Here is a 26,359-nt window from a genome sequence, read left to right as displayed (position 1 = left end):
CTTAAAACGGCTCTTTTAAGAGCCACCTATATCCTCCCATAAAGAGTCGCGTTTCCTAAACACATACATACATATAAGCATGCATGCAAACATACAACTATTCATACATGCAACCATCCATACATACATATTTTGTGGAGAGAGTGATAAGCAAGGAGTTAAAAACACTAAGTATAACTGGTCCTGTTTTATGTGTAATAATGATTTTGTCACACATCCCCATAAAACTGTCCGTATAAATGTGTATATGTATGTGCACTCACGTATATGAGCTCCTTACATAATGTAATTGTTAGTGTAAATGTTATTGTGACATAATATAATGTAATTGTTGCTAAAAAGAAGCTTTTCTGTATCATACATTACACGGGCGGGAGAACGGAGGAGAAGAGAGGGGAGGAGGGGGGGGGGGCAGTATGTGAGGGGGCGTGTATGTGTTTCCCTGAGACATGACGGCGCGTTTAGGATTGGCTCAGCTGTGCCGTCGCTCTAAGCCAATAGGAGAGAGCCAGTTTGCCTATATTACACCGTTTCGAGCTCTTTCTCAGTTTACTTCAGTTTTGTTCGACGAACACATCTGATCATCAAAATGAGTGGCCGAGGGAAGACCACCGGTAAGACTAGGGCTAAGGCCAAGACTCGTTCATCCCGTGCCGGCCTTCAGTTCCCCGTGGGCCGTGTTCACAGACTGCTACGTAAGGGAAATTACGCCGAGCGTGTGGGAGCTGGTGCTCCTGTCTACTTGGCTGCCGTGCTGGAGTATCTGACCGCTGAGATCCTCGAGTTGGCTGGTAACGCCGCCAGAGATAACAAGAAGTCTCGTATCATCCCTCGTCATCTGCAGTTGGCCGTGCGTAACGACGAGGAGTTGAACAGACTGCTTGGAGGTGTAACCATCGCTCAGGGCGGTGTGCTGCCTAACATCCAGGCTGTTCTGTTACCCAAGAAGACCGAGAAAGGAGCCAAGTCCAAGTAAAGTCGCTCTCGTGTTCTAACCAAAAGGCTCTTTTAAGAGCCACCCATTTCCACAGAAAAAGTGCAATTTCCCCAGATAATGTGTAAATAAATGTAATATCGTTTCATAGACTCACACGGCATAAACCACATGATTTATGACATGGTAAAATTAACAAATCAATATGTACGACTTATTTTTTCCCCATTTATCTATCTTTACATATATCCCTATATATGTATACATTAGCCAAGTTATAGATCACTTGCGGTAGCAAAACCAACAATATAGACGATTAAAAGTGGTGCAACAAACGTGTTTGTGTAATAAACATGGAACAAAAATAATAATAATGCTAATAATAATAAGGAAAATGAACGAAATATTCAATAATATATTTTTTAAAAAGTTATATACTTTAAATGCGATTGTAAGCTGTGTTCTAAAAGCACAAAGAAACAATGGAAAGTATTATTAATCCCGCCAACAGCATAGAAGAAATACTATGTTTTTTGAAACGAGGCAGCGGCAGAACGCCGACCAGTAAGTGACATTTGACGTAAGCACGATCGTCCAATGAGAAAAGAGCGTAATCAAGACGCCCAATGAGCGCGGAGCGGCTCTGGTACTTAAAAAGAGCGTGTTGGAGTAGTGAAGTGCAGAGTAGTGGTGTGCGATACTGCAAAATTTTATATCGATCCGATACCAAGTAAATACAGGGCCAGTATCGCCGATATCGATCCGATACTGATACTTTGTACTTACTTTCATGTAGGGTAGAGCAGTGTATCATGATTTATGAGGTGAATGTATCATCAATTTGCTTTGACTAATTAATGATTTTGTGTTTATTAGTTCATCATGTGCAGTGAAAACCCACTACAGTTTGTAGGTGAATAAAAAGTAATTTTATTAATGTAATAAACTTATGAAGTCTGGGGTTTTTGTTGAGAAACAATTATATAATAAGAAACATAATTCCCCCTCATTGTACACTCTGGCTTTTTGTAAAATAAAGTACAGAAAAAGTTCCGGGAGTCTCCCGCATATACATAGTGGCTCCCTGATTCTCACAAGTCAGATAAAATCTCCCGGAATCTACAACGAGCGGCCAAGAACGACACACTCACACACGCACACACACATGAAGGAGACACAGACTTTTTTACTACGACTGCGTATTAAATCCGTTATCTGATATACAATCTAGCGCACTGTGTAGGGAACATAAATCAATTGTCTAATATACTGTCTAGTGCAATAAGAAAGGAACATAAATCTATGATCAAAAATATAATCTAGTGCACTCTGTAGGGAACATAATTAATTATGTAATACACTATCTAGTGAACTGTGTAGGGAAAATAAACCAATTGTCTAATTCACTATTTAATACACTATCTAGTGCACTATGTAAGGAACATAAATCCGTTATCTGATATACAATTTAGTGCACTATGTAGGGAACATAAATTCATATCTAAAATACTATCTACGTAGTGCACTATGTAGGGAAGCGACTCCTTCAGCTTCCAACTGCTTGGATTGCTGAGTACTATCAACTTAGTGAATCGACTCTTTCGAGTCTAGGGACTCAATCGACTCAAAGAATAATTTGATTCATTTAAACTAGCAGACTCACTCGCTCTCCCGCTGTGAGCTTCTCAAACTAGAGGTGGGTGATACCGGGAATTTTGGTATCGATCCGATACCAAGTAAATGCAGGGCCAGTATCGCCGATATCGATACCGATACTTTTTAATATTTAAGCTTCATAGATCCAAACGATCCAAAAGACCTAGGATAGAATTTCGCCAAACATTGTACGTGACAACAAAATACTTTATTATCACAATCAACATTTTTGTTTAGAAACAATGGAACAGTAACAAAACAAGGTTTGCCTTAACATTAGGAAAATACCACCACAATACAAAAATAAAATAAAAATTCTCCCCTCACTAGACATCTTTTCTAGTTCTTTCTTTCTTTGTTTCTTTTTTCAAATAGAATTGTTCTTAGGAAAAACAATAAAAAAGAAGGAATTTTCTTCCTTTCAGTTCAATTCTGTTTTTTCCTAAATAAACAGAGTGTAAAAAAATATCACTCAACACAACTTAAAACAAAATCTCCTGAGGTAGAGGGCTGACAAACCACAATACAACAAAATTAACACACCACAACAAATACTGTAAACAGTTTCAAACTTATTCTGTTTTTCAAGTCGAACAATACAATAAAATAATACAAAAAATAAGGAATTTCTTCCCTTCAGTGCACTTCTCGACGTTTTTTCTTAGATAAAGAGTGTAAAAAAATATAACTTAAAGCTAATTAAAACAATCTTCTGAGGCTAGAGAGCTGACAAACCACAATACAGAAAAATTAACACACCACAACAAATATTGTAAACAGTTTCAAACTTGTTCTTTTTTTCAAGTCGAACAATACAAGAAAATAATACAAAGAATAAGGAATTTCTTCCCTTCAGTGCACTTCTGGCTTTAAACTAAATAAAAACAATAAGTGAAAATTAAATAAAGAAAGTGTAAATAGAGAATAGAGAAAGAATACAGCTACACTGTGGGCCCTCCCCCCGTTGAGAACAAAGGATTAGAGGTTTTTATTTAAGAACAGTATCATGTCTCTCTCCGTACTGTGACGTGTCGACTCGAGGGGCGACTGCAAGGGCTGAGTGGGCGGGCCAGGCTGAGCCTACCTGCATGGCTGTTTGGCTGGCGCCGCTGAGCCACGTGACGGTGCAACAACAAAAGACGAGAGGGGGGAGGGCTCTTACAGACAGAGAGACTTTGATGAATCCGCGTGCGCAGCAGTCAGTGCGTGCGGGAGAGAAAAAAAGCTTGAGTATCGATCTTTTTACACAAGTATTGCTCAATATCAATACTAGCGTTGGTATCGATATATCGATATTTGGATCGATCCGCCCACCTCTAGTGCAGAGTTCCAGACTCGATGGCAAGAACCAAGCAGACCGCTCGTAAGTCCACCGGTGGTAAGGCGCCGAGGAAGCAGCTCGCCACTAAGGCTGCCCGCAAGAGCGCCCCGGCTACCGGCGGTGTGAAGAAACCTCACCGTTACAGGCCAGGTACCGTGGCTCTGCGTGAAATCCGCCGTTATCAGAAGTCCACTGAGCTGCTCATCCGCAAGCTGCCCTTCCAGCGCCTGGTTAGAGAGATCGCTCAGGACTTTAAGACCGATCTGCGCTTCCAGAGTTCTGCCGTCATGGCTCTGCAGGAGGCCAGTGAGGCTTACCTGGTCGGTCTGTTCGAGGACACCAACCTGTGCGCCATCCATGCCAAGAGGGTGACCATCATGCCTAAGGACATCCAGCTGGCCCGCCGTATTCGCGGAGAGCGTGCTTAAACAAACCCACTCCATCCAGTTATCCCCAAAGGCTCTTTTAAGAGCCACTTACATGCTTCCACTGAAATGGGCATTTTTCATAACTTTTTCTTTTATTTATTTGTGTGCGTGTGTCGGTTCCGAATTATAAATTAATTATGTTTATCAGTTATAAATAGTAAAAACGGGTTACATAAGTACAGCAGATTAAAGGTTGTCAGGTGGCGTCTTATAACACATAATTATAATATTGTATTATAACATACAGATTAATAATTTTTATAGTGGTGTATGTTTACGGGGTTCTGTTAAGCATTAAGTTAGTACGAGTAATATAGTCGTTATGAGTAGTACAGTAAATTATTATTCAGAATAATGTATAAATGTCAATAATAAAATACTATTATAGGTAATTAACACAGCAATTACAATTTTGAACATACATACTGTAAAATATTAACTGTAAATAATCATAATTACTCATAATAATGCATTATTTCTATTATACATTGTTGTAATAATAGGATTATTGGTGATAGTAGTAGTAGTACTAGTAGCTGTAATTATAATGTTATGGAGAATCAATACACAATTAGTGGAGCGTGGCTCCCATCTCGTGGTTAAAATGTGACAACACAAACTAAATCTGTGTGTATGAGTATGTAAGTATGTGTTTTCGTCTCTGTATGTATAATATGTATTTTTATGTATAAATAAATATAAATATATATTAACTGTCCACTTGTCATAGACTAACATCTTTCAGTCTTACACATTTGTGCTGTAAGTTCTACAATTACACATTTATTTATTTTTTTGTTTAATGTTTTCATTTTTTAATGTATTTATTCATTTTTTTATTTTACTCAGACATCTCTCTCTCTCTCACACACACACACACACACGACACAGGCACAGGCACACACACGAACTAACCAGCACAAGCATTGTCCATTTATATATTACACATTTCTAAACACAATTTTACCTTCACATTTAATTTACCTTAAAAAAGACACTTAGACCGATGCAGGTGAGTTAGACGTACATTTATTTACCCTAACGTGTCTCTAATGCTACTTCTACAGACACTGAAAAGTTTTTAAAGCATTTTGTTTAATTGACTCCAATTTTACTCTAAATTTTCTTATTTCAACTACCATTTTGATCATAAACTGAACCTTATCTCCTGATATAGATTGTATTGGCTACATTGTCATGTCTCTAATGGCTATTTGTCCCACCTAATTGTACAATATTAAAACTGAGACAAATATTGCGGATCTACTGCATTATAATAGGTTTTAGTGTTGTATAAAAGCCCTGTTGAATTTTTTTCTTTTTTATCCTGTTGGCAAAGCATTCCTAAAAACTGCATAGCGTACATCAGTTACAGTAATAGTTATGTGGAAAACATTGGATGGATCGTGAGCCGATTTACTGTGAAAAACAGTGGAGGCACTAGCACGTTCTATAAGATCTACTCCGAGCAACTGCGGTCACAGTGGGCGGTCACTGCTTAACTCCGCCCCATCGTCTTCAACTAGGTCCGGTAGAGGGAAATAACAGGCTCGCTGTGAACGCTCGTCCTGCATTGACTCACTTCATCTCGACGAGAGCAGTAACGATGTCCGGAAGAGGAAAAGGCGGCAAAGGTCTTGGAAAAGGAGGCGCTAAGCGTCACCGCAAAGTTCTCCGTGATAACATCCAGGGTATTACTAAACCCGCCATCCGCCGTTTGGCTCGCCGTGGCGGTGTGAAGCGTATTTCCGGCTTGATCTACGAGGAGACCCGCGGTGTGCTCAAGGTTTTCCTTGAGAACGTCATCCGTGATGCCGTCACCTACACCGAGCACGCCAAGAGAAAGACCGTCACCGCAATGGACGTGGTGTACGCTCTGAAACGCCAGGGACGCACCCTGTACGGATTCGGGGGTTAAACGTTCAGACCTCCACGCTAACACAACGGCTCTTTTAAGAGCCACCCATAGTTTCTACAAAAGAGAAATTCCTGCTTTATTATTAATATTGTTAATAGTAGTAGTACGTTCACTGATGCGTAGATTTGCAAATCACTTGTTTAGCCCCAAAAGCTTGAAAGCATAAGTAAAAATAACACATTCACTGATGCATTTTTTTTTATAAATTCACTTATGTAGCTCTAAAAGCTTGGAATTATCATTAGTAGTTTTAGTATTACGTTTACTATCGGATCTCTCGTTTAGCCTTCATACGCCGTGTTTGCATACTACCAATGTACAGCCTACTGTAGATTACACTACAATCATTAACACGATCTCTGTAAAATACAGTAAAACATTGTGCCCGAATGCTTCGGTTAAAAAACTAAACAACCAAAAAAATTAAATTGATCGAACTATGTATCTATAATATATATATATATACAGTATATATATATATATATATATATATATATATATTATATAAAATTTAATAAAATGTAACAAAATATTGCTATTGATTATTTTATATTCGGTTTTAAAACATGTATCGACCTCAGATTAAGCGGGAACAGACAACAAAGAACAGATTCTAGTGAATGGGGCAGAAGGGGGCGTGGAACGGTATGTTGTCTGTCCAATAGAAACCCAGGAGCTTGGACCAATCAGAGTTACGTGTTCCAACTTGGCTTACTCAGCATGCAGGGTTAATAAAGCGGGCGTGTAGAGCGTCTACATTCACTTGCAGTTTGTTCTAGAGGAAACAGCAGCATCATGCCAGAACCAGCGAAGGCCGCGGTTTATTTTGAATCAAAATAAAACAGAAGCAGTGTGGATTGGTGACCCAAATAGTAAACCAAGTCTTAGTATACAAGTAAAAGATGAAATCACAGTACTTGGTATACAAATAAGCAATGAGAATGCATTAGATAAAAATTGGAATAAGAAAATATTAGAAATTACTGAAGAGTCCAACAAATTAATGAATTGGAAAACAAGTTATGAAGCAAAAATAAATTTAATTAATGTCTTTATATTAGCAAAATTATTGTTTCTATCCATTGTATTTCCACCAACGCAAAATATAATAACAAAATTGAACAAAACTTGTATCAGAACAATATGGGGTAGAAACTTCGAAATAGTTAAAAGAGAATTCCTATATAAAGCTAAAAAGAATGGAGGACTAGAAGCAATTAATTTTGGAATAAAGCTTAAAATTAATTATTGCAAACATATTAGTTTAAGCTTAGCTCGAAAAGCAGCTTGGTTAGGGAATACTGATGAATGGGCCAAACTAAGAGGGAAGAAAAGGAAAGATGTCCCCTACTATAAACTCTTATATGGCGACTTTGTCGAAAAATATAGACTTTTGGAAATAAATTGGGTCACGCAGTCCAATAAAATAATTCATAAAGAAATTGCGAATTACATTTATAATGGTATGATACAGTTTAAAGACTGCACAAAAGAGGAAAATGAAAATCTTATAGATTTATTACAAAATAAAATAATATCTAGAAAAATGAAAGATACAATGTGGTTGTCAGCCTTAGGTAGATTACCGGTGAGAGCAGTAGTAAAGTGGAGTTGTTTTGTTAAAACTAACTTATGTCCAATGCCAAATTGCAACGAAAACGAAACAGTTGGGCATTTACTAGTAGACTGTCAACGCTCCAGAGAAATTTGGAATTGTATTAAGGACTTGGGATTAGATATAGAACTGTCTAGGAAAAACGTCATTTATGGTGGCTTTAACCTTGATAAACTATGTGGAAAAAGACTATTGTACTGGATTGTGATTGCTGTAGTGGTGAATCAAATATGGAAAACTCGATGTAAAATGACAACTGAAAATGTGTATATTGATTGTGAAGATGTAGTTAAACAATGTATGGCCAAATTAAAATGCATGAAAAAATGTAAAATGAAATCTAAACGCATGACAATTCCATGGGACCTTTTTAATGGACTTTAGACCAATAGTGATTGGTCGAGTAGCGAGTTTAATTAATTCTAAAAGAAAATGTAAATATTTGTATTATTACATGAAATGTATCAATTAATGTAATATTACTGTACGTGTATGATGTAAATGATATTTGTAATGTGATATAAATTTGTACAATAAAGTTTATTTAAAAACCCGAAGGCCGCGACCAAGAAGGGCTCCAAGAAAACCGTCACCAAGACCGCCGGCAAAGGAGGCAAGAAGCGCAGAAAGGCCAGGAAGGAGAGCTACGCTATCTACGTGTACAAGGTCCTGAAACAGGTCCACCCTGATACCGGGATCTCCTCCAAGGCTATGGGCATCATGAACTCCTTCGTCAACGACATTTTCGAGCGTATCGCTGGTGAGTCCTCTCGTCTGGCTCACTACAACAAGCGCTCCACCATTACCTCCAGGGAGATCCAGACCGCCGTGCGCCTGCTGCTTCCCGGTGAGCTGGCCAAGCACGCCGTGTCCGAGGGTACCAAGGCCGTCACCAAGTACACCAGCTCCAAGTAAAGCGCCTTAGTCGCTCTGGCAAACCAACGGCTCTTTTAAGAGCCACCCATCTTATCAAGTTAAGAGAATTTTCCTCTTTTTAAATATTAGATCTGAATACGTCATACACACTGTATCTATTTTTACAGTATTTGGCTTTTATTGATACACAGCTAAGATCACTTTCACTTTAACCAAGATGTGTCTGACTTTGAAATATGTTTATGAAACGTTATGCTTTAGCAGAATATGACTTATAACTTTCCATTTCTCACAATACAGTGAAATATACAAACACATTTTTAACACAGATGTCACTTATAAAGACTTTATAAGTCAGTATTGTTCAGCACAGAAGAATCAGAAAACTTATTTACTCAATTTGAATTTATTTATTTACTTAATGTATTCATTGTTTATTTAGTTAATCACTCATTCATGACCCTAACACCCAATTTAACAAAACATTAATGGCTCTAGCAGTCCAGGTGAGACATATCCACCTATTTTACTTACATTTTTTACTCTCTCTCTCACACACACACCTGCAAAAGCTAGCAACAAACACAAGCGTTGTCAATTTATATATTACACATTCCTAAACACAATTTTACCCTCATGTTTTATTCACCCTACACCTCCTCCTACACCACTGCAGGTGTTTTAGATGTAGTTTTTTTTATCCTAACGTGTCTCTAATGCTACTTTCACAAGCACTGAAAGGTTTCTAAAGCTATTTGATTGTTTTATTTCAATTTCACTACAACTTTACTGATTTGACTTAATATGATTTTTTGATCATACACTGCTCTGTTCTCCCACTCTGTCTTATATCCTAGTATGGGTTATTTTTTGGGCTACATTGTCATGTCTCTAATGGCTATTTGTCCCACCTAATTGTACAATATTAAAAAATGCGACAAATATGGCGATTATAGTACATTGTAATAGGGTTTAGGGTTGCATGGAAGCCCTGTTGAATTTGAAGACAATGGGGCGGAGTTGAGCAGTGACCGCCCACTGTGACCGCAGCTGCTCGGAGTAGGCCTCATGTAAAGCGCGTAACTTATTACCTCCACTGTTTTATCCTCACAGTAAATCGGTCCACAATCGATGTGATGTATTCCACATGACATATTTTTCTGTAACTAATGTTTAATGTTAAGAATTTTTCTTCTAAACATGTTGTGCCAAAAGAAAGAAAGACAAACAAAGAAACAACCATAAACCCTATGCAACCCTAAACCTTATTACAATGTACTATAATCGCCATGTTTGTCGCATTTTTTAATTTTGTACAATTAGGTGGGACAAACAGCCATTAGAGACATGACAATGTAGCAAAAAACAAAGAACATACTAGGAATTTGGAAAGACAGTGTGGGAGAATACAGCAGTGTATGATCAAAAATTCATATTAGTTTAAATCAGCAATTGAGGGTTAAGAGCCTTGCTCAAGGGCCCAACAGTGATAACCTAGCAGTCACTGGCCTAGTACCTTAACCACTAGGCTACAGCTGGCCCTGGATATGTGTCACACAGCTAGGACTGCTAGCGCCATTAATGTTATGTTAACGTGGGTGTTAGGGTCATGAATGAGTGAATAACTAAATAAATACATAAACAATGAATACATTAAATAAATAAATACATAAAAAATGTGTAACGCAGTGTTTGGATTTGTCTGTGCTGAACAATACTGATGCAAGTCTTTATAAGTGACATCTGTGTTAAAAATGTGTTTGTATATTTCACTGTATTGTGAGAAATGGGACGTTATAAGTCATATTCTGCTAAAGCATAACGTTTCATAAACATATTTCAAAGTCAGACACATCTTGATTAAAGTGAAAGTGATCTTAGCTGTGTATCAATAAAATCCAAATAAGTGAAAGAAGATATTTTATGTTTCAGTGTTAGCTGTGTTAAAGCCATTTCTGAGTTTTAAAAAGAATTATAAAAAAAAAAAAGCATGTTAATAAGTGAGATCTCTTGTGTAAGTGTAGGAGCCATGTGTTGTTTTAGAAATGTGTCAGTGTATGTGAACTCAAATTAATTAATTAATTAATTTTCTTTTTTTATGGGGTGGGGGGGGGGGGGGGGTGTTCTGTTTTTTTTTATTTCCCTCTGAGTTTATGATTTAGGTGTGTGCGAGTGTATCCAGCTTCACCGTAATGTGTTCGCGAACAGAACTGTGAGTGCAATAGATAGAAACTGCAATTTCTTAACAAGACATGGGCGTCTTTTTATTTACTGAAGTCAGAAGTAAAGCCGTTTAAAGTTTACAATTTAAATCCCCATTACGGTACTAAACACCGTGAAATACAAGAACGTGAACAATGCACAACATTCAGGTGTGAAGCTTTGCTAGCTCAAATACAAAAGCTATAAGGTCTTTTTATAGCGCTTTATGTACTTTTTGGAAATCACAAAGCTGCTCTTGACTGCTTCAAAGGACTGAAAAACAGCAAATGAAGTCATTAAGTTCCAAAAGTTATAGAATTTTTTTTTTGTGTATTGTTAATGTGAAAACCTACACTTTTTATGCCCACCTGTTTTCGTGAAAATAAATTAAATAGTGAAATGATGTTGATGTTTTTACTCTGCCTCCTTCTAATTTCATTGCCTGATAGTAAAAATAGGATTAATTTAGGGTTAGAACTAGCTTGGGGTTATCCTAATTGGGTTAGATACATGTTGGGGTTATCATAGTTACGGTTAGAAACATTTTGGGGTTATTATAGTTTGGGTTAGAAGGAGGTTTTAAATTGAGCTCAACAGATATCATCTGTGCTGCCTAGGAACACAAGTCGCACCTGGAGCTGATGAACCACACCTGGGTCCTCATGCCTTCAGATCAGGTAGCGAGCACAATGAGTTCCAGCCTGAGTGTGAGTGCCACCAAAAACTTTAATTCCTCAGCTGTGCTGTGGGGCTTCGGTCAGGCCTCTGTGCAGGACACTGGAGCTTCTTGAAGCCGAGCTTCTCTTTATGTTTGTGGATTTTGCTTTGTGCACAGAGGTTTAGTCCTGCTGGAACAGGAAGTGGCCTTCCCCTTTAATCTAATTCAGTCATGGTCTTTATCTCACTCGCTTTTGACACTTGTTAACACTTGTTAGCTATGGTGGCGGCTGAAACACATGAATTTCCAAATTAGAAAAGGCATCATTGTGAATACGGTTGTTTTATTACCATTATTACAATAACCAGTCTTATGGTTAACATTCAATATTCTGCTCATTCCTTATGCCTTCATCCAGCGTGTTTACATTCTACCAATGTACAGCCATACTGTAGATTACACTACAATCAGTTTATACCATCTCTGTGTAAAATACAGACTGTGTACACCGTGCAACACCAACGCCACTAAATCCTCCTAACAATTTTTATATTACATGAAAATACATAAAAATATACATACATAAAAGAAAACACACACATACACACATAAACACACAGATTTAGTTCGTGTTTTTAAATTTTGGTCACGAGATGGAAGAAACGCTCCACTAACCGTCTATTGGTTCTCCATAACATTATAATTACAGTTACTACTACTACTACCATCACCAATAATACTATTATTACAACAACTATAATAGAAATAAAAATCATTATTATAAGTAATTATGATTATTTACACTTAATATTTTACAGTATGTATGTTCTAAAATTTCTCTAATTACCCTGTGTTGAGTACCTAGAATAGTATTTTATTATTGTTATATTATTCTGAATAATAATAATTGATTATTGATCTTTTTTTTGCATTAGTAGCCTGATATTTTTACCACCGCTGCAATTTACGGCTCCCTCTTACTTATTGGCATGTTTTTTTTGTTACTCTACCGCTCATAACTACTATATTACTCTTACTAACTCAATGCTTTATAGAACCCCATAAACATACACCACTATAAACATTATTAATCATGTGTTATAAGACACCACCTGCCAATCTTTAATGAACTGTACTTATGTAACCTTGCTTATAATTGTTGTAAGAACATGTGAAGTACATCTCTACACACACACAACCAGTTTTTCCTAATATTTATAACTGATAAATATAACTAAATTATAACTCGGAACACGCACACACAATGGAATAATAAATAAATAAAAAAGTTATAAAAAGTGCTCATTTCAGTGGAATCATGTAAGTGGCTCTTAAAAGAGCCTTTGTGGATAACTGGATGGAGTGGGTTTGTTTAAGCACGCTCTCCGCGAATACGGCGGGCCAGCTGGATGTCCTTAGGCATGATGGTCACCCTCTTGGCATGGATGGCGCACAGGTTGGTGTCCTCGAACAGACCGACCAGGTAAGCCTCACTGGCCTCCTGCAGAGCCATGACGGCAGAACTCTGGAAGCGCAGATCGGTCTTAAAGTCCTGAGCGATCTCTCTAACCAGGCGCTGGAAGGGCAGCTTGCGGATGAGCAGCTCAGTGGACTTCTGATAACGGCGGATTTCACGCAGAGCCACGGTACCTGGCCTGTAACGGTGAGGTTTCTTCACACCGCCAGTAGCCGGGGCGCTCTTGCGGGCAGCCTTAGTGGCGAGCTGCTTCCTCGGCGCCTTACCACCGGTGGATTTACGAGCGGTCTGCTTGGTTCTTGCCATCGCGTCTGGAACTCTGCACTTCACCAACTGTAGGACAGAATATGTTAGCCCGCCCAACACGCTCTATTTAAGTACCAGAGCCGCTCCGCGCTCATTGGGCGTCTTGATGAAGCTCTTTTCTCATTGGACGATCGTGCTTACGTCAAATGTCGCTTACTGGTCGGCGTTCTGCCGCTGCCTCGTTTCAGAAACACAGTATTTCCTCTATGCTGTTGGTGGGATTTATAATACTTTCCTTTGTTTCTTTGTGCTTTTAGAACACAGCTTACAATCGCATTTAAAGTATATACCTTTTAAAAAAATATATTGAATATTTCGTTCATTTTGCTTATTATTATTGTTATTAGCATTATTAATATTTTTGTTCCATGTTTATTACACAAACACGTTTGTTGCACCACTTTTAATCGTCTATATTGTTGGTTTTGCTACTGCAAGTGATCTATAACTTGGCTAATGTATACATATATAGTGAAATATGTAAAGATAGATAAATGGTGAAAAAATAAGTCGTACATATTGATTTGTTAATTTTACCATGTCATAAATCATGTGGTTTATGCCGTGTGAGTCCATGAAACAATATTACATTTGTGTTATTTACACTTTATCTGGGGAAATTGCACTTTTTCTGTGGAAATGGGTGGCTCTTAAAAGAGCCTTTTGGTTAGATCACGAGAGCGACTTTACTTGGCCTTGGCTGCTTTCTCGGTCTTCTTGGGCAACAGAACCGCCTGGATGTTAGGCAGCACACCGCCCTGAGCGATGGTTACACCTCCAAGCAGTCTGTTCAACTCCTCGTCGTTACGCACGGCCAACTGCAGATGACGAGGGATGATACGAGACTTCTTGTTATCTCTGGCGGCGTTACCAGCCAACTCGAGGATCTCAGCGGTCAGATACTCCAGCACGGCAGCCAAGTAGACAGGAGCACCAGCTCCCACACGGTGGGCGTAATTACCCTTACGTAGCAGTCTGTGAACACGGCCCACGGGGAACTGAAGGCCGGCACGGGATGAGCGAGTCTTGGCCTTAGCCCTAGTCTTACCACCGGTCTTTCCTCGACCACTCATTTTGATAGTCAGATACGTTCGTGGAACAAAACTGAAGTAAACTTGGAGAGGGCTCGAAACGGTATGATATAGGCAAACTGGCCTCTCTCCTATTGGCTTAGAGCGAAGGCACAGCCTAGCCAATCATAAACGCGCCGTCAAGTCCCAGGGAAACACATACACGCCCCCTCACATACTGCCCCCACCTCCTCCCCTCTCTTCTCCTCCGTTCTCCCGCCCGTGTAATGTATGATACAGAAAAGCTTCTCTTAAGCAACAATTACTTTATATTATGTCACAATAACATTTACACTAACAATTACATTATGTAAGGTGCTCATATACGTGAGTGCACATACATATACACATTTATACGGACAGTTTTATGGGGATGTGTGACAAAATCATTATTACAAATAAAACAAGACCAGTTATACTTAGTGTTTTGAACTCCTTGCTTATTACACTCTGCACAAAATATGTATGAATAGTTGTGTGTTTGCATGCTGCTTATATGTATGTGTTTAGGAAACGAGACTCTTTAGAGGAAGATATAGGTGGCTCTTAAAAGAGCCGTTTTAAGAAAACGAAGTTAATAAAACAGGAACATGTTTACTTCTTCTTGGGGGCAGCTTTTTTGGCCTTGGACGCTTTGGGCTTAGCGGTCTTGGGTTTGGCTGCCTTGGCTTTTTTAGGACTTTTGGCTGCCTTCTTGGGGGTCGCCGGCTTCTTAGCCTTCTTGGGGCTCTTGGTGGCTTTCTTAGCGGCAGCAGCGGGTTTCTTGACCTTCTTGGGGGACTTCTTAGCTGCGGGCTTCTTGGCTGTTACCTTCTTGGGCTTCTTTGCAGCGGCGGGTTTCTTTGCGGCCTTTTTCACTTTAGGAGCGGCGGCTTTTTTGGCCGCGGGCTTCTTCTCCTCGGTCTGCTTCTTGTTGAGCTTGAAAGAGCCTGAGGCGCCGGTGCCCTTGGTCTGCACCAGGATGTCCTTGGTCACCAGGCTTTTGACGGTGAGTTTGACGCGGGAGTTGTTCTTCTCCACGTCGTATCCACCTGCAGACAGAGCTTTCTTCAGGGCGGCCAGGGACACGCCGCTCCTCTCCTTGGAAGCGGAAACAGCTTTGACGATCAGCTCGCCGACGCTGGGACCCGCTTTCTTGGGTTTGGCCGCGGTCTTCTTTTTAGGAGCCTTGGCGGGGGCCGAGCTGGCCGGTGCTGGAGCTTCTTCTACCATCGTTGTTGGAGCTGAAACGGCGCTAAGAAAGAGCGAGTGAAGCGCTGTGCTCTGTTGTACAGAGACTCCTCCCTCTTACGAGAGGGGGCGGGGCTTTATAGCACACATGAGAACTGTGTAGACTCAGCTCGGCCAGCGCAGCGTCTGTGTGCTTCCGTGACACATGCGCACTTGTGTTTTCTCATGGCAAATAATGATTAAAATACAAGTCCTGATATAAAATACGAGGTAATAAAGTGCACGTCGGCCGAACATAAGTTCTCTCGTTCATGTAAAAGCCCGCAAAGGGAACCTAACGATGCTCTGTTTCCTTGTGTTCTGCTAAAACAGCACACCGCTCCTGATGCGTAAAGCGACGCAGCGCACATTTCACATCTTATTACACGTAAAAATATGCTGAGGAAACCCGATCTTCTTGTAGACACAGGCTGAAAAGAGCAAACCAGACCTTGGAGTTTTCCACATGTATTTATAAGCGGATGTGAGCTTCATTTTCTACTAGAAAAATAGGCTGTTTAGTGAGAAGTAAAACACAGCTACCAAGCAGGACTAGGTCGAGTCCAGGGTGCTTAACTGTCATGTAGCTGAAAGAACAAATGGAAAAAAATAATAATAAACATAATAATTTAGAATAATAATGATGATAATAAGAAGAACATTTAATGTTAGTCAGAATAAGTCAAAACAACCGTATTCACAATGATTTCTGTTCTAATTTAAAAATTCATGTGTTTCAGCCACAACGATAGCTAACAAGTGTTAACAAGTGTCATAAGCGAGTTAGATAAAAACCATGACTGAAATAGATCAGTTTAGGGAATGTCGTGAGTTTCAGCTGTTCATCTTTTACAAAGCGTTTCCCTGGATAAAAAGAAAAAAAAACATCAACAAGTCACGTACCTCTACTTATATATATATTATATATTATATTTTTTATATATTATAAGTTATTGCGTGTTTGTCAATTTAAAAATCAAAAATGGTCTTCAACAAATGATTTGAATGAATACAGAGCGTTAATGTCATTGTAACACTTACAGATTGACATAATTTTTAATGCTGCGTTTCAGTGAGCAATGACACAACGACTTTCATATTACATGATGCCCTTAAATGATCATAATGTTTCTGTACTGGAGAATGCGGGCATCGATCCCGCTACCTCTCGTATGCTAAGCGAGCGCTCTACCATTTGAGCTAATTCCCTTTAAAAAGAACCCTCTTTTACCCTTTGTAAATTGTAATGTACTAACAGAATTGATGCTGCATTATGTAAGGCCTAAAATAGTGCAGGATATACCAACTGTTTAGTGCAGTGCAATAACAAAGCGGCTCTGTGAAGCAAGAACTGAAATTATGATGCATGTAATTCATCATAAAATATATGTATTAATATCTAGAACTCAGTGCATTATTAGGCTACACATAAATGTAGATTTAAACTGTCCTCTATTTACTACAGTGTGTTTGAAACAGCTGGGAGTACAATTATTTCAAGTACAACTAGATCAAGTACATGCTATTTCAATTAGATATATCTCACTAAGTACAAATCTTTTAACTTTCTAAATAAACCACGTTGTACAGGACATTAGTGCTTACTGTAGTAAGGAACAACTCACCTGAACAGGGACTTGAACCCTGGACCCACAGATTAAAAGTCTGATGCTCTACCGACTGAGCTATTCGGGCCCTACATACTGCTTTATTCCTCACAAGGATGTGACATGAATTAAAAACTTTAACATACGTTGTCCTGTAAAACTGCAATTGATATAAAATGTTTTAATGTTTTTGCAAATATGTGAAATAAACAATTTTTATTTTATATGTTGCTTTTACTTATTAAGCCAAGTTTCATCCTGAAAAAGTACTTTTAACTGTATTTTGTTTTATAGTTTAAAACCTTAAGAAGAGTCAATTTGACCCATAACCTATCAGGAAGGTTAAACCTTTAATCACTTCTCACGTTTGTTTTCGTGACTAAACGTAGTTTGGGAGACCAGAGAGGCTCTCCTGTGATTCCAGTTGGTGATAGATGGTGTAGTGTGTGACCCCCCTATCACAGATCAGTCGTGTAGTGTGAAAGCCACACCGACTTGAAAGACTCCCGTTTACAAGAGATCCAGTCGTGTAGTGTGAACTGTACAGAGACCTGATGTCTTGAAAAGTCGTGTAGTGTGAATTTGGCATAAGATGAATCCCCACTAGACTGTGGATAGTGACACCAGAGTTCCAGCAGCTTTTATTTAAAACAGACCAGTTTTTTTGACATCTGACAATCCGGACAACTTTTATTTCAACATAAATTAGGAATTCGGGGTTTGTTTGGCAAAAATATCCCAGTTTCGTGTTATCTTGTCCTTAAATACCCCTTTATGGGAAAAAAAACCCCATAGCACCTGGAGGAAAACCATGCAGACAAAGGGAGAACATGCAAACTCCTCTTGTGGAACTTTTGGAGAATTGTAAAAAAAAAAAAAAGGTATATGATATGATAATACGAGATCTTGTGACCATGTTGAAAAAATTGTGATGTTGCCTTCTTGTGGCATTTTTAAAGAACTGTTAAAAATTAGTTATGATATGGCAATATGAGATCTTGTGACCATGGTAAAAAAAAAATTATTGTGATGTTGCCCTCTTTTGGCACTTTTGGAGAATTGTAAAAATGTCATTTTAAATGTTAATACACTATATTGCCAAAAGTATTCACTCACCCATCCAAATAATTTAATTAAGGTGTTCCAATCACTTCCATGGCCACAGGTGTATAAAATCAAGCACCTAGGCATGCAGACTGCTTCTACAAATTTTAGTGAAAGAATGGGTCTCAGGAGCTCAGTGAATTCCAGCATGGTACTGAAATATCGACTGTCAGTGGTATTATAACAAAGTGGAAGCGATTGGGAACAACAGCCATGAAGTGTTAGTGCCATGTAAAATAACAGAGCTGAGGCTCATAGTGCACAGAGGTCGCCAATTTTCTGCAGAGTCAATTGCTACAGACCTCCAAACTTCATGTGGCCTTCAGATTAGCTCAAGAACAGTGTGTAGAGCTTCATGGAATGCAGCCAAGCAGCTGCATCCAAGCCTTACATCACCAAGCATAATGCAATGCGTCGGATGCAGTGGTGTAGAGCACACCGCCACTGGACTCTAGAGCAGTGGAGACGTGTTCTATAGAGTGACGAATCACGCTTCTCTATCTGGCAACCCGATCGACGAGTCTGGGTTTGGCGCTTGCCAGGAGAACGGTACTTGTCTGACTGCATTGTGCCGAGTGTAAAGTGTGGTGGAGGGGGGGGTTATAGTGTGGGGGTGTTTTTCAGGAGTTGGACTTGGCTCCTTAGTTCCAGTGAAAGGAAATCTTAATGCTTCAGCATACCAAGAGATTGTGTACAATTTCATGTTCCCAACTTTGTGTTCCCAGTTTGGGGATGGTCCCTTCCTGTTCCAACATGACTGTGCACCAGAGATAATGCATAAAGACGCGGACGAGCGAGTTTGGTGTGGAAGAACTTGACTGGTCTTCACAGAGTCCTGACCTCAACTCGATATAACACCTTTGGGATGAATTAGAGCTGAGACTGCAAGCCAGACCTTCTCGTCCAACATCAGTGTCTGACCTCACAAATGCGCTTCTGAAAGAATGGTCAAAATTCCCATAAACACACTCCTAAACCTTGTGGAAAGCCTTCCTAGAAGAGTTGAAGCTGTTATAGCTGCTAAGGGTGGGCCGACATCATATTAAACCCTATGGATTAAGAATGATACGTCACTCCAGTTCATATAGGTGTGAAGGCAGGTGAGTGAATACTTAAGGCAATATATTATATGTCTTGTGACCATAATAGAAAAAAATATTTGTAATGTCGCCCTCTTAGAACACTTTTGGAGAATTGTAAAAAAAATAACATGAAATGGTAAAATGAAAACATGTGACCATGTTGGTAAAAAATTCTTGTAATGTCGTGTTTGGTTGTTTTCTCTTTCTGTCATTTTGCAGTGCAAGTGGCTGCTGATTGGTTGCAGCCTGTTCTCCACTGCAACCAATGCGAAATATGCCCCCAATCCCAATCCGCTCCCTACTCACTCCGCCTCTCCACTCCGCCTCTGTTTGAGCGTTCACGTGGAGTGCTCGCCACATTAAGGGCTGTTCCAAAGTAATTAGGACGGAGGGGAAGTGAACTGTAAAACCCTTCAACAAGAGCACAATCAACCACCACACTCCACAGAAGTGCAGCTAGGAAAGGTGGATGGAGGAAACATCTTACAAATGTAAAATATTATATTAAATTATCCTCATAAGGTGTTCTTTTTAAAGAAAGTAATTAAATCTGTGATCGGTGAACTTAAACTTTATAAATGGCAAAATTATTTTACCCCAACAATACTATCACTAACATTATTATCATATTTAACACCATTTTTTGGAGAATTAACACATAACTATACATGTATACTAGTTATAAAGTAGCAGGTGCTTGCGTCTCCTAAGCTCGTATTTCCGCTTGGAGATGCTGAAATGATAACGGAGAGCAAGACATGACAGCAAGGCGAGAAAAGCGTCTATCTGTATTAATTGGAAGCTCCCTTCACAGCACACTGTAATTTTAGCCTTGTGCTTATTTGTGGCCACCAGTTTTCTTGTGAGCATGGTACAAAAAAAATATTTTAATGTCACCCTCTTGTGGCACTTTTGGAGAACTGTGGGTGGGTGGGTAGATTAGTACAGTGGCCCAGTACAGAACTTAGTACAGGGTTGTTCACTGTGTTTAAATCAACATAGTTATGTAGTCATATTGTCGCCCTCTTGTGGCACTTTTAGAGAATTGTTTTAAAAACTAACTTGATGTGGTAAAATGAGTTCATGTGACCATGTTGGTAAAAAAAATCCTTGTAATGTTGCCCTCTTGTGGCATTTTTGGAGATTTGCAAAAAAGTGATATGATGTGGTAATGTGAGCACTGATGGTCTGTAACGCGTTACTTAGTAACGCGTTACTCTAATCTGACCACATTTTTCAGTAACGAGTAATCTAATGCGTTACTATTTCCAATCCAGTAATCAGATTAAAGTTACTTATCCAAGTTACTGTGCGTTACTATTTTTGTCATTTTCCTTAGTGAAAAGATATTTTTGCTTTCTTCTTGGCAGGGGCGGAGCCAGAGGGTGGCCAGTGGTTGCCATGGCCACCATAAAGTAATCTCCGGCCACCCCTCTGGCCCCCCCACCACCGCTTTGCCGTCAATTTTTTTGCGGAAGCATTTCTGCACGCAGGAGCAGCGCACCTCAGATGAGTAGTTCTTCACCAAAACAGTGCAGTAATACACTCAACATAAATGTCAACCACCAACACAATTACAGAAGTACAGTAGTACATTTTAGTAGTATTCGTGGCGCGCTACGAGTAAAAGCGCCAGCTTCTCTGCGCATTTCAGTGTTGCCAGATTGGGCGATTATCCGCCAAATTGGGCGGATTTTGTTGGAAAACTATTTAATAGCAGGTAAATAACACTTCTATTTAAAAGAAAATCTTCCGTTTTAAGAAGCTCCAGCATTGTAGAAGGCTATTAAAAGTAAAGTCAATTTTCAATGCTGATTTAGCGTAATAGTGTTGGTCAGTCTGTATCATATTATTGAAAGAAAATTAAAATTTGTTTTCCATGCATTCACACTAGCATGTTCTGGGATTCAATTGAGTCTCATCAGTACACACAAGTTGGCAGCCAAATGATAAAGTATTGCAAAGGAATATCTTTAAAATATTCCGCATTATATAACTAATAAAGTAACTTGTAATCTAATTTAGTTACTTTTAAAATCAAGTAATCCATAAAGTAACTAAGTTACTTTTTAAAGGAGTAATCAGTAATCAGTAATCAGATTAATTTTTCAAGGTAACTATGCCATCACTGAATATGAGATCTTGTGATCATGGTAAAAAAAATCTTTGTAATGTCGCCCTGTTGTGGCACTTTTGGAGAACTGTAAAAAAAAAATAGTGAATTGATATTGTTACGTGCCGGAGGGACATGTGTTTTTTTTCTGTTTTCATGTCTTTGTGTTTGGTTGTTCTCTTTTTCTGTCTATCTGCCCTTTTGCAGTACAAGTGGCTGCTGATTGGTTGCAGCGTTTTCTTTTGTGTCCAGTTTTCTTGTGACCCTAATAAAAAAATAAAACTTTTAATATCGCCCTCTTGTGGCACTTTTAGAGAACTGTTATAAAAACTATTATGATGTGGTAATATGAGGTCTGTTGACCATAATAAACAAAAATCTTTATAATGTCGACTTGTTGTGGATTTTTTAAAGAACTGTAAAAAAAATAGTGATATGATATTGTTACGAGTCTGTTCTCTATTGCAACCAATTAGAGACATGGTGGAGTGACTGGGGGCGGGACTTTCAATAAAAAATAGCAGGCGACCGCCACAAATAAAAAACAAAGAATGTCAAGACAAAGATAGAGTGTATACTTTGAAAGCTCTGGTTAAGTATATACAGTTACAAGAATATGTTAAACGCACATGCAGGTAGACAGACCACTGTAATTTTGGCCTTGTGTTTATTTGTGGCCACCAGTTTTCCTGTGACAATCGTAAAAAAAAAAATTTAATGTTGCCCTCTTGTGGCAATATGATGTGGTATTATGAGGTCTTTTGACCATGGTAAAAAAAAAATCCTTGTAATGTCACTCTGTTTTGGCACTTTTGGAATACTGTAAAAAAATGTTTTACATGATATGGTAAAATGAGTTCATGTGACCACTTTTTTAGAACTGTAAAAAAAAACATGTTTTTTTCATGTCTTTGTATTTGAGCATGCATCAACATCGTCTTTGTATTTGGTTGTTCTCTCTTTCTGTCTTTCTGCCTTTTTTAAGTACAACTGGTTGCTGATTGGTTGCAGCCTGTTCTCCAATAAAAACAAAAAAAAGAATGTGAAAACAAAGATAGAGTGTATACTTCTAAAGCAAAAAATTTAGATGTCGCCCTTTTGTGGCACTTTTGGAGAATTGTTATAAAAACTAATATGATATGGTAATATGAGGTTTTGTTAACATGGTAAAAAAAAAGATCCTTGTACTGTCGCCCTCTTGTGGCAGTTTTGGAAAACTGTAAAAAAAAATTAACATGACATGGTAAAATGAGCTCATGTGACCATGTGACTATGTGGCACTTTTGGAGAATTGCAATGAAGTAATATGCTGTGTTAATATGAGATCTTGTGACCATGGTAAAACAAAAATCTTTGTAATGTCTTCCTGTTGTGGCAAAAAAAACGAGCCTGTTCTCCACTGCAACCAATTAGAGACATGGTGGAGTTACTGGGGGCGGGACTTTCAATATAAAAGCAGCAGGTGCCCGCCACAATTTAAAAAAATGAAAAGAATGTCAGAATGAAGATAGAGTGTATACTTTGAAAGCTCTGGTTAGATAAATACAGCTACAACATATGTTATGAGCACATGCAAGTAGACAGACCACTGTAATTTTAGCCTTGTGATTATTTGTGGCCACCAGTTTTATTGTGACCGTGGTAAAAAAAAATTGTAATGTCGCCCTCTTGTGGCACTTTTGGAGAATTGTTATATAAACTAATACGATATGGTAATATGAGGTTTTGTGAACATGGTAAAAAACAGGTCCTTGTACTGTCGCCCTCTTGTGGCACTTTTGGAGATTTGTAAAAAAAAGAAATACTGATATGATATTGTTATGTGCCTGAGGGACACGTGTTTTTTTTCTGTTTTCATGTATTTGTGTTTGGTTGTTCTCTCTTTCTGTCTTTCTGTATTTTTGCCGTACAAGTGGCTGCTGATTGGTTGCAGCGTTTTCTCCACTGCAGCCAATGAGAGATATGATGGAGTGACTGGGGATGAGCAGTACAAGTGGCTGCTGATTGGTTGCAGCCTGTTCTCCTTTGCAATCAATAAAGGATATGGTGGAGTGACTGGGGGCGGGGCTTCCAGTAAAAAAAAAAAACAGCAAGAGACCGACACGAATAAATAAAGAAAATAAAAGAATGTTAAGTGAAAGATAGAGTGTATACTTTTAAAACACTGGTTGAGTAAATACAGTTACAACGTATGTTATGAGCACATGCAGAAAGACAGACCACTGTAATTTTAGCCTTGTGATTATTTGTGGCCAGTTTTCTTGTGATCATGGTAAAAAAAGTAAAAAATGTCGCCCTCTTGTGGCACTTTTAGAGAATTGTTATAAAAACTAATATAATATGGTAATATGAGGTCTGTTGATTATAGTAAAAAATAAAATCATTATAATGTCGCCCTCTTGTGGCAGTTTTTTGAAAATTGTAAAACAAATTAACATGATATGGTAAAATGAGATCATGTAATCATGGTAAAAAAAAATATTGTAAAGTCGCACTCTTTTGGCACTTTTGGAAAATTGCAATAAAATAATATGTTGTGTTAATATGAGATCTTGTGACCATAATAAACAAAAATCTTTGTAATGTCGCCCTGTTGTGGCATTTTTGAACAATTGTAAAAAAAAAGGTGATATGATATTGTTACGAGCCTGTTCTCCACTGCAACCAATTAGAGACATGGTGGAGTGACTGGGGGCGGGACTTTCAGTATTAAAAAAAAGAAAAGAATGTCAAGGGCAGTTGTAGCCTAGCGGTTAAGCTACTGGACTAGTAAGCAGAAGGTTGCTGGTTCAAACCTCATCACTCCCAGGCTGCCACCGTTGGGCTCTTGAGCAAGGCCCTTAACCCTCAATTGCTTAGACTGAAAAATGAAAGTCGCTTTGGATAAAAGCATCTGCTAAATGCTGAAAATGTAAAGACAAAGCTAGAGTGTTTACTTTTATTATTTGATTAATTGATTATTTGTGGCCAGTTTTCTTGTGACCATAATAAAAAAAAAAATGTAATGTCGCCCTCTTGTGGCACTTGCAAAAAAAGTGATATGATGTGGTAATATGAGGTCTTTTGACCATGGTAAAAAAAAAAATCCTTGTAATGTTGCTGTCTTGTGGCAGTTTTGGAAAACTGTAAAAAAAAAAATTTACATGATATGGTAAAATGAGTTCATTTGACCAAATGGGTAAAAATAAAATCTTTTAATGTCGCCCTCTTGTGGCACTTTTAAAGATTTGCAAAAAAGTAATATAATGTCGTAATATGAGATCTTGTGACCATGGTAAAAAAAATCTTTGTAATGTCGCCCTGTTGTGGCACCTTTGGAGAATAAAAAAAAAATAGTGATATGATATTGTTACGTGCCTGAGAGACACGTGTTTTTTTCTGTTTTCATGCATTTGTGTTTGGTTGTTCTCTCTTTCTGTCTTTCTGTATTTTTTCAGTACAATTGGCTGCTGATTGGTTGCAGCAATTTCTCCACTGCATTCAATGAGAGCTATTATGGAGTGACAGGGGGCGGGACTTTCAGTACCAAAACAGCAGACGACTGCCACAAATAAAAAAAAAGAAAGAAAAGAATGTCAAGACAAAGATAGAGTGAATACTTCTAAAGCACTGGTTAAGTAAATACAGCTACAAGGTTATGTTATGAGCACATGCAGGTAAACAGACCACTGTAATTTTAGCCTTGTGATTATTTGTGGTCAGTCAAAAAAAAATTGAGATGTCGCCCTCTTGTATCACTTTTGGAGATTTGTTATAAAAACTAATATGATTTATTATTAGATAATATTATGGTAAACTGAGATCATGTGACCATGCTGGTAAAAAAAAAATCTTGTAATGTCGCCCTCTTGTGGCACTTTCGGAGAATTGTAAAATAAAAAAAATACTGATATGATATTGTTACGTGCCTGAGGGACACGTTTTTTTTTTCTTCTGTTTTAATGTATTTGTGTTTGGTTGTTCACTTTTTCTGTCTTTTTGCAGTACAAGTGTCTGCTGATTAGTTGCAGCCTGTTCTCCACTGCAACCAATGAGCGATAGGGTGGAGTGACTGAGGGCGGGGCTTCCAGTTAAAGCAGGAGACCGCCAGAAATAAAAAACAAAGAAAAGAATGTCAGGATAAAGATAGAGTGTATACTTAAATTGTATATGTAAATTAAAGCTCTGGTTAAGTAAAAACAGCTACACGGCTATGTTATGAGCATATGCAGGTAAACAGACCACTGTAATTTTGGCTTTGTGTTTATTTGTGGCCTCCAGATTTCTTGTGACCGTGGTAAAACAAAATTGAGATGTCGCCCTCTTGTGGCAGTTTCTGAGAATTGTTGTAAAAACTAATATGATATGGTTATATGAGATCTTGTGACCGTTTAAAAAAAAACTTTGAATGTCGCCCCCTTGTGGCACTTTTGGAGAACTGTAAAAAAATAACATGATATGGTAAAATGAAAAAAAAATTTTTTATAAAAATAAAACCCAATGTAATATCAATAATAATCAATAATACTTTGTGATCAGCCTCACTGGTTGTCCCTCAGATTGTGACAAGCTGCTACAAATTGTGCAGCATGTGTGATCAGTCCGCTCTTCTCTCCCAGTATGTAGGGCAGTTTGTGTGTGTTACTGCAGTGTAGGAACTCAGGGGAGATGCTGCTGATCTTCCTATAGTATAGACTCCTGATAGAGCTGTACTTCAGGTACTCTGTTAGGAAGTGCAGCTCTGTCTCCACCACTGCCAGCTCACAGTGAGAGCAAAGCCTGGCCTCTCTTTCTTCGCATTCAT

The 26,359-nt window shown here is 38.5% G+C and overlaps 6 protein-coding genes across 6 annotated transcripts; 4 read left to right on the top strand and 2 right to left on the bottom strand.

Moving 5' to 3' along the window:
• Nucleotides 1-589: 589 nt before the first annotated feature.
• Nucleotides 590-983, top strand: LOC134328994 (histone H2A-like). The gene has a single exon (XM_063010232.1). The coding sequence runs from the start codon at nt 590-592 to the stop codon at nt 974-976; it is 387 nt and encodes a 128-aa protein (XP_062866302.1). The 3' UTR covers nt 977-983.
• Nucleotides 984-3,928: 2,945 nt separating this feature from the next.
• Nucleotides 3,929-4,389, top strand: LOC134328947 (histone H3). Its single transcript, XM_063010189.1, has one exon. The coding sequence runs from the start codon at nt 3,929-3,931 to the stop codon at nt 4,337-4,339; it is 411 nt and encodes a 136-aa protein (XP_062866259.1). The 3' UTR covers nt 4,340-4,389.
• A 1,542-nt stretch (nt 4,390-5,931) lies between these two features.
• On the top strand, nt 5,932-6,257 carry LOC134329059 (histone H4). The gene has a single exon (XM_063010307.1). It carries the CDS (start codon nt 5,946-5,948, stop codon nt 6,255-6,257), a length of 312 nt encoding a protein of 103 aa, XP_062866377.1. The 5' UTR covers nt 5,932-5,945.
• A 1,143-nt stretch (nt 6,258-7,400) lies between these two features.
• On the top strand, nt 7,401-8,813 carry LOC134328424 (histone H2B-like). Its single transcript, XM_063009520.1, has 2 exons — nt 7,401-7,405; nt 8,412-8,813. Exons 1-2 carry the CDS (start codon nt 7,401-7,403, stop codon nt 8,785-8,787), a joined length of 381 nt encoding a protein of 126 aa, XP_062865590.1. The 3' UTR covers nt 8,788-8,813.
• A 4,159-nt stretch (nt 8,814-12,972) lies between these two features.
• Nucleotides 12,973-14,464, bottom strand: LOC134328797 (histone H3-like). Its single transcript, XM_063010026.1, has 2 exons — nt 14,082-14,464; nt 12,973-13,383 (listed from the first exon to the last, which is right to left on the bottom strand). The coding sequence occupies exons 1-2, from the start codon at nt 14,462-14,464 to the stop codon at nt 12,981-12,983; spliced, it is 786 nt and encodes a 261-aa protein (XP_062866096.1). The 3' UTR covers nt 12,973-12,980.
• Nucleotides 14,465-15,055: 591 nt separating this feature from the next.
• LOC134328840 (histone H1-like) lies at nt 15,056-15,673 on the bottom strand. The gene has a single exon (XM_063010070.1). It carries the CDS (start codon nt 15,671-15,673, stop codon nt 15,056-15,058), a length of 618 nt encoding a protein of 205 aa, XP_062866140.1.
• Between the last annotated feature and the right edge of the window lie 10,686 nt (nt 15,674-26,359).

The sequence above is a fragment of the Trichomycterus rosablanca genome, chromosome 15, assembly GCF_030014385.1.
Source record: "Trichomycterus rosablanca isolate fTriRos1 chromosome 15, fTriRos1.hap1, whole genome shotgun sequence".
Classification (NCBI taxonomy): Eukaryota; Metazoa; Chordata; class Actinopteri; order Siluriformes; family Trichomycteridae; genus Trichomycterus; species Trichomycterus rosablanca.
This window is presented reverse-complemented; position numbering and strand designations above follow the sequence as displayed.